Raw genomic sequence first — 10,321 nt, 5'->3', positions numbered from 1 at the left:
AACGAGTAATCATGGGATGATTGTTGGCAGTAAGTGGAAGAGAGGTGGAGGCAGGTTGTGGAATAGATGGAGGTGAGGAATGGGAATTCGAAATAGGAGAAGATGAGGCAACGAAAGAAGAAGAGGAAGAAGCTTCTCCGGTCACCATTGACAAATTTAGATTGAGAAGAGCCCTCAACAAATTTAGAAGGAGAAGAGCCTTAGCTCTAATACCATAAACGAAGAGGATGAAGAAGAGCTAAGCAATAGGAAAGTTTCTTTCTTTACTCTCAATGTATTATCAAATGAGAAAAGTACTAGATTATAGAGGCACTTACTGGTACACGTGGCAAATCCATATTGGGTAAAACATAACAAATAAGCTGATATGAAGAGGAAAAATAGCCCACAAGAATGTTCAGAGAAATAACATTTTATCAATTTTAACAATTTCAAAATCACTCCTAAATATTTACTTATTTATTTATTTATTTATTAAAAAAAAAAAAAAAAGACTCCCTCTTGCTAGCATAGCTAAGAGATATATAACATACTATAACTATAACCTTTAGTTTGGGGGTTTTTTCTTTTTGAATATTTTTTAGTACTTAGAAAGTCGATTCAAACAAAGTTTTTAATGTCAATAAGAGCCTAATTAAGTTGTTAAGGAAGTTTTACCTAACCTCAAGTTAGTGTATGGTTTGAATTTCTTACTAAAATAACAACAAAAAGGCAAACAACAACAGAGTAAAACGGGAATTCATAATGACCATAAAAAGCAAGCAAATGAGAAATGCCTTGTTGAAAATTAACACAGCAAACAGAAAGGGAGAAGTCTGAAGTACTATCTATCATACAAGCCAAGCCAAACACATGACAGTGATAAAACAATGCTGGTGTTGAAAGGCAAAGAGAGGAAAGGCTAATTTCTAGGCCATATCCCAGAAACACAGCTAACAGCCTCACTACCCATTCCACTTTTCATATGCATATCTGAGTTCGGGAGCCCTGCGGTCGGGTTCTGCCCCGACATCGTCACACCCGAATAAGAAACGTCATCTCCAGGTAGACCGAGTGGTGATGCAACATTCGACATTCTCCGAAGCGCCGTTAGTGGTTGCGGCGTGCTCAAATGACTTTGCAGCAGCTGATTTAAGCTGCAGGTCATTGAGCCCCTAGCAAGTGTATCTTCAGCCAACTTCACCTAAAAATCAACAAAATATTGCTTTCAACTTTAAATTATACACCTTTCTTTAAGCACTTAGAAAATCATTTTTGAATAAGTTTTCAATAAAACTTTATAATGTACCTTAGCTCTCAATGCGTCTACGTCTGATTTAAGGACACGGTTGTTCGTATTAGCATCACGATATTGTTGACTGGCATCTAAAAGCTGGTTGAACAAGGTTTCATTTTCTCCTTTCAATTGTTTCACCTAAGAAAAAACTGACCTATTAGAGCAATAAAAACACAAACGATAACTCCAAATTCTTAAAGTCTCGTTTAGTGGTTACTCTCGGCCGATCAATGTCGACTCTAGACACAAACTAACACTAAAACTGTTTCCTCAATTTAGAGATAATTGTCTTTACTTATACGTTGAAGAATTATCCATATACCTGGTTCTCAAGTTCAGCCAAATGAGCTTGTTTTCTTTTTCTTGATCTTCTTGCAGAGTCCCTATTAGAGATCATTCTACAAGTGAAAGCCAAGGAGAAGAGATCATCAGATGAATAATAATGAATGAAAGTGAAATAATAATTAAAAATAAATAAATGACCTTCTGATTCTCTTCAAAGCAAGAGGGTCAGTGCTTTGTTCACAAGAGCCAGCTTCAATTTCATCATCAGATTGATCTTCAGAGGATCCACTATTGTTACCTCTTTGGTGATCTCTGCCCATCAAATTACTGGCTGATGTTGGGCTACTCACTGACCACATCAAACCCTTTTATTACACACATAACCAAAATACATTTTTTTTCCATTCTGTACGTGACGACTCTTTGCATTTTAATCTCTATACTTGTCGTATATTTTAAAATCAGTTTAAGATTTAGGAAAGAAAGATTAATAGAAACTATTTTTTTAAAGAAACAATAGCCTTAAAGTAATGGTATAGAGATTCATTTTAGGTTTTAATAAATATGGAAAAACTAAATTTGAATATTTAGAAATATAGCTACAGACTAAATTGAATAAGTCTGAAAAATACCAGCGAATTTTAATGGCTTGTTGCTCACTACACATATAAAGAGCTTCCTAGTTTCTCTTTCACTCCAAAAATAAAAGTGGAAATGGAATTGTTCTTTAGTTTAATTTCATTATTCCCTTTTTGTTTGTTCTGATTTTCTTTTCTTTTATTGGGGACTTCTTTTTGTACTTTTTTTAGTTGTTTTGATAATAATAATTGAGAAATAAACTATTTTCAGTTATATATATATATTGTAGATTATGAAGAATAAAGCTCTCACCCTATATATATTTTTATCATTTCTGGCTGGGCCTTTTTCAACTTGAAATTTTGTAGTGGGTCATCAGTCATTTTTATATTGCTTTTCAAAGAGAAAATTTTTGTCTTGAAAATTTCGAAAACGACATTTCTTTTATATTCACTTTTTTTTTTTTTTAATATAACTTAAATAAACATGGAAGATATGAAAACAAGTCTTCTAATAAATGATACCTTAGTTAAGTTATACTTAAATCATTAGTATTTATGTTTAAATATATATGATAAATTGCATAATAATAAGAGAATATTTTACGATCTAGTTTATTGTTAATGAAAGTGATAAATGTAATATAACAATAATTCATTGTTTTTTATACAAATAAATCATTTAATTTTGATGATACTTGAATGTAGTTATAATATTATTATTAGAAAAGGCATGTAATTAGTTAATAGTTGTAATTGATTAATTAACTAAAATTTTGATGCAAGTCAATCAATGATCTACCGCTGATTCTAATGTTTCTCTTTTCTAACTATTTAAAAAAAAAAATGTACGTTTTCCATTTTAATATACGAAAATGCACGTGCTTCTCCAAATTTTTACAAATAATAATAAATAAAAGTACATAGTTCTCAAGCATATTTATATAAATACTTTATCTGCCCCACAAAATTATTCGTGCATACACAAATATCACCTAAAACATTTATTAAGTTTAAAAAATGTATTGTATCCTTTCATAATTAATTAGAATCACCTATATTTTATCTTAATAAAAACAACCTTAAATGGATACTTGTTTCAAGGGTAAAACTGTTGAAAATATTTTAAATATAACAAAATAAAATTATCTATCAATAATAGACCGTGATAGATCACAATAGACTTCTATATCGCTGAGTGATAAAAATTTAATATAGAAATCTATCGTGATCTATCGCAATATACCAATGAGATGGACAGTAAATTTTGCTACATTTTAAAATAAATTTGTCTATTTTCTTTTATTTGAAAACAAATCTTAAATTTCAATAGTCATCTTAAAAAAATTCTATCACTCTCCAAAATTACATTTCTACTTACTAAAAGATAATTCCAAGAATCGAAATTCCTAATAAGTTATAGATATGAACACCATCGTCTCGTATTTATAATATAATATTCTTTATAAAAAAAAAACCACAACAAAATCAACAACAATTAAAATTCATATAAAAGATGAAAACTTAATATATATATATATATTAAATTNAATAATGGCCATACCAATAGAAGATTGAGAATCTATAGTGGGTGAAAAGCTTGAATGCTTATGAGTAAGATTCTGTGACCATAAAGAAGCCTCCGCCAGCCCACCCCCACAGTTAACAATTGCGTCCATTATCTCCTGCAACTTTCAATTTTATTTTATTTTTTAAATAAAAAACAATTTTATTAATTAAAAAAACAATAATAAAGCTGCATGAGAGCTAAGAAAATTATCATTCTATATTTTAAAATATTCAATTTTTTCATGCATTTAACAAAAACCCTACGTGAATATTTAAAATTATTAAACTAAATAAAATATTTCATATCTTGCATACGAATTTCCATTAAAAAAAAAAAAAAAAAAAAACTAATAAAATTATTAAGGATTCCATTATCACAAAATTCTTGTTTTCAGTATTTTTGTTAGTTTGTTCCACCCTTCGATGATAGTTTATCACATAATAAACTTTAATGGTTAGAGTCGATTGGAAAAAGAAAAATATAACTCATGATATACTTGATGTTAAAAATTGTAATTACGGAGAGAAGATAAATATATATAATTTTTAAAGAATTTATAAAGAGAGATTAGAACGGACCCGATTATTTTTTACAAAGAAATAGCTGAAATCGATGTCGCCAAAGAAGCAGGTGGCATCGGTGGAATCCTGAAAGTTTTTGCCTCTTTTAGGGCTTCTAACGACTTGTTGATCGCGTTGTTCGATTTTGAAAATGTCGTCATCGGGGTCGATAACGTCGCGGGGAGAGATCGTGGCGGCTCTTTTGAGGAATTCTTCAAGAGCCAACTCGGAGGCGCTACGCTTCATAGTGAATTTGTCGTCGGAAGATCGGAATAAGACGGCGGACGACGACGGAAATAGAGGAATTATGCTTCATTCGGCAGAAAGAGAGGAGGAGAGAGAAAAGGGGAGAGAGGAAAGGAGTGTGGGAGTGATATATAGGGTTTAGAGTGGAGGGAAAAAAAAAAGGAAGTAAGCCAAGGGTACGTTGTTTTCAGAAGAGGTGGCGTGGGACTGTGAATGAAAGTGGACGGCACATGAGGTTAAAATGTCTGACGTGGCATACTGACCAATTTGCCCTTCTACAAAGTGTGTAATTATAGATTGCCCCCAGTTTGAGTCACTCTGCCACTCAAATATTTAAGGATGTTTGGACCTCAATCTGAATTATAATAGTTTGTGTTAAAAGTATAAATTATTTAATTTGAATAGTTAATAGTAAACTCTGTAACAAAAAAAATAAGAAAGATAATGAGTGAAAAATAGTAAATACAGTAACAAAAAGAATTTTGAAATAGTATAAATAATATTTTCATAATTGGAGTCTTAAACATGAAGTAGGTTATTAACCTACTATGATGATCCAAACATTCTTTCGCATATCCATATATTCAACACTAGCATAAAACGATAAATAGCTAATATGAGTATAGTTATCAACAATCATAAAAAGGTAAATAGTTGATATGAGTTCTATACTGAAAAAATGTTTTGCTAAAAAAATTATTTTTATTTAATCTATTTTGATAAAACTTCTTAAAATATATTATAAATATATTTCAAAACTTATTTTTAAGTGGTTATTAAATTTTTTTAAATGATTTATTTTTAAAATTAAATACTTAAAATGTAAAATCCTCGAATCGGCACATTTTTTTTTTATATATAAAAAATTTGGTTAAGTCAGACATTAACTTTTGGATGACATGTACAATTTTAAAAAGATGGAGGTGAGAGTTTAGTAGCCGGCCGGGAACTTAGTGGCGAAGCAATTGGGTTTGATAGTGGTGAGCTGGGAGCCGTTGGATTGGAATAGTGGAGAATCCGTAAGGGAATGGAGAAGCTGACATGTGGAAGAAAGAATATGCTATTTTTCCATGAGGGCCCCACAGCAGAATTGTGATTGACTTTTATGAATTCAATAATCTCTCTTCCTATTGCCAAGTTGCAGAGAATAATTGTCCTCCTTTTATTGAAAGTAATAAGAGAAATGGGGGTGTACGACAAATTTTAAAGTTCCGTTCTGAAAAATGGTAAAATCGACCAATAATAAGATTTATGATAAATATGTACATGGTTATAAATTTTAAATTTCTGATTTGTCCTTATTTGATTCGTAGTTATTGGTGAAAATACAAATACATGATAAATGTAGAATTATAAACAAGATCGAATTTTGTATACAGAGTAATTGCGGATTTTCCTCAAGAACGACTGTTCTTCCTGGAAGAACTGCTCTCCTAATTTTTGTCATGTAATTAACATAATCTACATATTTTATTATTAATTTAGATTCTGTTTAACCACTTTTTGAATTAATCTCACTCAAATTAAATATCCAAATTTTTCTACCAAATTTATATTTTAAATTTTCATATATTATCAAATTTCATTTTATCATAAAAAAAAAATAGCCATTAATTTTGTTACTCACATAAATGTTTATCCATTTACATTTTGTTGTGGTTTTTTTCACAAGCTTTTGTTTTTTGTATGGCTTTACAATGGATTAGACTTCTCTTTTCCTTTTTTCCTCTTTCCATTGATCTATCGATTTTCCTCTTTTTTTTTTTTCTTCCTCTGTTCTTGTATGAGGGCTCAATCTTCTTTTGTTTCATTATTATAATCAACTTTCTTTGTTTTGCAGCCAAAGAAGATGAAATCTTGTTCATTGGAGAAAATCAGAGTTAGACACTACAATAAATCGAAACTTTCGCGGTTGCAGAGAACACTGGAAAATTGGAGTTATGATTTTTGGTGGTGGTTGACTATTTTCTAATATAGCTGTTCTTGCAAATACACTATATATTTAAATAATAATTTAACAAAAACATAACTTTCTCTTCCACCTTCTGAGTACATTATTATCAATTTTGGTTTATCTAACTATTTTCAATTAGTTTAATTTTTTGTTACCAAATTTAGTTTTATCTAACTCTTTTTTCATTAGTTTAAACATGTTGTTAACAACTTCAAAATGTAATATAAAGTTAAACCTATTTCCAGTTTTGAGACTCCTAAAATTAATTAATATACATTTACAGATGTAATATGAAATTATTCGAATTTAACCTTCATTTTTCGTGTTTCCTACTTTAAATTAGAGATTTTCTCTAATTTTTCTCCAACAATATGTATTTGAATCTATCTTTTGTATCAGATTCTGTTTCATTACTATTATTATTTTTTTATGCATTTTGTTATTATATTAATTTTTGTGTATATTATTAGTATTTATATAGTTTATATTTTTAAAAATATAATCTAATGATATAACAATATATCATTGGTATATAAATATATTTATATACTTATTTATTATTATGATCGACTTGTTTTAATATTGTTCATTTAAATTTTTTTTTTAAAAAAAAAAAAAAAAAAAAAAAAAAAAAAAAAAAACCTTATTTCCAAAGTTTCAATATATTTATAATTTTGGTGAAAAAAATCTAAGTACTCTCTTCCCTACATATTTACAAATATATATGTAAAAAAAAAAAAACTATAATTCTACTTTATCTCCCTCTTATCTCATCTTTTTCTTTCTTTCTTTCCTATTTTCCATTTGCAGCAAGCTTGTAGTGATAACCTCCCCATAACATCTTTAAAACCTATGTTAGCACACACTCCTCATTATAATCACATCTTGGGTCACCTCTTTTAGAATCTTCCATTCTTTTTTCTCTCACCATCACCGTTACATTTCGGTTTGCATGACGGTTAAATCTTCTTTTATTCATTATCAACTGGTTTTATAAGCAGTCGTATGCCATCGCTGGTGACCATCACATCACAGATACATCATCGTGGTCCTTCATTAAAGAAGCAGGCTTGTTTCTCAGTGAGGACCATATTGGCGAGTTTTTAGATTTTTGAACTGTTTTTAAGATTTTGACCATACTATTTGTTTTTTAGTTTTTGGTTGAGATTGTAATTTTTTTTTTTCACTTTTAGAAGTTTAGATAGAGTGTATTTGCAGTTTTCAAGTTATTTTTGAAGCAATGTCTATTTGTACTCAATTTGTTAGTTTTTTAGGTAGTTTGATCATTTACCAATGTGTATTTTCTATTATTTAATTTCGTTTTGTTATTTTTACAATTTTGAAACCTTTTTGCCATTTTTCCAAATGAAACTTAAAATTTTTTTATTTCTCTTGTTAGCCTAAATAATTATCTAATTTAACCCACATGCCCAACCAGCCCATACATTCTTTTCATTATTTAGTGATTTACATCAATTTTGATTTAAATTTTAATATTGGGATGAGCATAGACCAAAAAATCGAGTCGACCAACTAAGTCGAAGTCGGTTGATCGAAGAAGAGGAGTCGATTGGTATCAATCTAACAAAATTTTGAACTGAATTTTTTTAAAAAAAGAAAGAATAAAATCGACCAAACCAACAATCAACTTTTACTTTTCAACAGTCGAGGTCAATTTGAACATTTACTAAACTGACCATAGTCGGTTCGGTGGTGGTTTAGTTGAAAAACTGATTCCGACTGACTAGTGCTCACCCCTAGTGTTTAATAAGTTTTTGAATTTTGAATTTTGTGTTTAATAAATTTTGATATATTTATTTTTTAAAAAAATTAATACTTAATTTATCTATTAAATATAATCTCATATACCTATTAAACACAAAATTTAGAAAAAAAAAAATCAAAGATCTATTTGAAGGAAATCGATCACGAGGATTTCCATGAGCAGCGAAAATATCATTCCAATTACAATCATATATTAACTTTACAAATTACAGTCATAAACAAAAACATATGGTTATGCAATCAATACAGAAATTACAACATGATAATTACAAATGATCAAGAAGAAACTCTAAACACATTTTTAGACTTGTCTCCACACTCCTTGATCACAAACGCTCGAACACAGCAACCTTGAACACTCGTCCAACATGATCGCTACACTACACGAACACCATGCACTCGAACTCAGCGATCGCCTTGGTCACGAACACCCCAACAATACAAACGGCCTCCACAAAACCTTGACAGTGTCAAGTTAAGTATGACACCACCAAGAAGGCTACCTTGGTATTCTTGGTATGAGAATCCAGAGGGTGGGCTCTGTATGGACTTGGTTTGAGGCAGAGGATGGAGGAAACAACAATCGTGATAATGATTGAGCAAGTGGGAGAAGGCTAAACCTATCGTATAGGTCGATGCCCAATCATTTAGCAAAAGCTAAGCGATCGTCTTGAAAAAGTTAAGCGATCGTTTAGCTCATCACCTAGCTGCGTGTCTGTCACCTACAAACATTACATAACCGTTTAGCTCACTCCAAGTTGTCGCTTAGGAAATCCTATTTACTTGACAACTTCTATGAGATTATTTTCGAGGGAGAAGATCTCAAAATCATTTTTTTTCAACATTGTAAAAACTTACTAAAATTAGGAAAACAATTTTCCTTTTATCTCACGGTTACCATGAAACCACCAATAACCTCCTACTCAATTGGTTATTAGAGAAAAAGATTTAATTATTCAATAATTAATATTATTATAAATATAAATGATAACCAACTTATCATACTATATTTAGTTTTAATATTTCATCTCATGAAACATATAAACCATAGTTCTTTTTCTATTCTATGGTACTTAATGTAAATCTCATTTACATTAATCATCCACTAAATGTATTTCATACATCATACTGATTATATCATATATAATCAAATTACCTCTTGTCAATTTGAACATTTCAAATCAGCACCAAAAACGGATTCTCAACTGAATCCATTGAGCTACCAAGGGGACCTTATGAACTTGTAGCTCGAAGCTCCAACGGTACGTGAATAACTGACTAAACTCTTTAATCACGGGATCCACCATCCGTTAACTGCCAGACACTCCACTAAAGACTGATAGTTGAACTCTTCTTACTACAGATATATTATGTGTCCATCTTAACCAATCAGAAGTGCGACAATCCTTCACAGATCGCTCGTAAGTACAGCTTGGCCAATATCCATTATGACCCTGTAGTTACATCTAACTTCTTAAGTACCACTGATCCCTCTAATGAACATAAGTCATGGTCCTACTATGACTGAGTCTTCTCTTCCAAAGAGAAGTTGTGGCTACTATGTTCAAGCCCCGGAATCAGCCCTTAAGGGAGCAATCTCTCTACTTATCCCTACTTTGGGAAAGGAGTGAATTCCATCTTGTGGCTTGAGTTCTCAGCTCCCAGATCAGACAAGTCCCCAAAAAGGTAGGCATGTTGAGTTGGCAATCTAGTCACTCTCACCCATACTAATCAAAGGACCACACTTAAACCTCTACAAAGCATGTCACCTATGGTCGTTTAGGTGAGGTCGTGTTCGGTCTCTAGTATCAACGGTGTAAGTCTCTACAAAGCAGGAGTTCCCAAAACACTAAGGATTGAGGTCGTGTCACCTATGGTCGTTTAGGTGAGATTTAAGTCTTTAGTATCAACGGCATTATATACAGAGTCTAGTCATCTTGTATTTCGGTCTTATATAAACTCTTTGTATAGGACACCTCCACTCACACGTCTCCACATGAATGGTCAGGATCTACCATCTGTAGTAGTTTACAACACTTGCAAACCTCTACAAAGCAGACTATGTCC

The 10,321-nt window shown here is 30.9% G+C and overlaps 1 protein-coding gene across 2 annotated transcripts; it reads right to left on the bottom strand.

Moving 5' to 3' along the window:
* Positions 1 to 724: 724 nt before the first annotated feature.
* LOC120075004 (basic leucine zipper 9) lies at positions 725 to 4,655 on the bottom strand. 2 transcript variants are annotated; one of them, XM_039028139.1, is made up of 6 exons: positions 4,288 to 4,655; positions 3,704 to 3,830; positions 1,760 to 1,910; positions 1,599 to 1,674; positions 1,289 to 1,414; positions 725 to 1,183 (listed from the first exon to the last, which is right to left on the bottom strand). In XM_039028139.1, exons 1-6 carry the CDS (start codon positions 4,513 to 4,515, stop codon positions 902 to 904), a joined length of 990 nt encoding a protein of 329 aa, XP_038884067.1. In that variant the 5' UTR covers positions 4,516 to 4,655; the 3' UTR covers positions 725 to 901. The 2 variants fall into 2 exon arrangements, with proteins under 2 accessions (XP_038884067.1, XP_038884068.1); XM_039028140.1 differs by having other exon boundaries at positions 3,704 to 3,824; positions 4,288 to 4,653.
* Positions 4,656 to 10,321: the final 5,666 nt, after the last annotated feature.

Source organism: Benincasa hispida, chromosome 4, assembly GCF_009727055.1.
Source record: "Benincasa hispida cultivar B227 chromosome 4, ASM972705v1, whole genome shotgun sequence".
In the NCBI taxonomy this organism is placed as follows: Eukaryota; Viridiplantae; Streptophyta; class Magnoliopsida; order Cucurbitales; family Cucurbitaceae; genus Benincasa; species Benincasa hispida.
The sequence above is the reverse complement of the archived record's forward strand: the minus strand, read 5'-3'. Positions and strand labels throughout refer to the sequence as shown.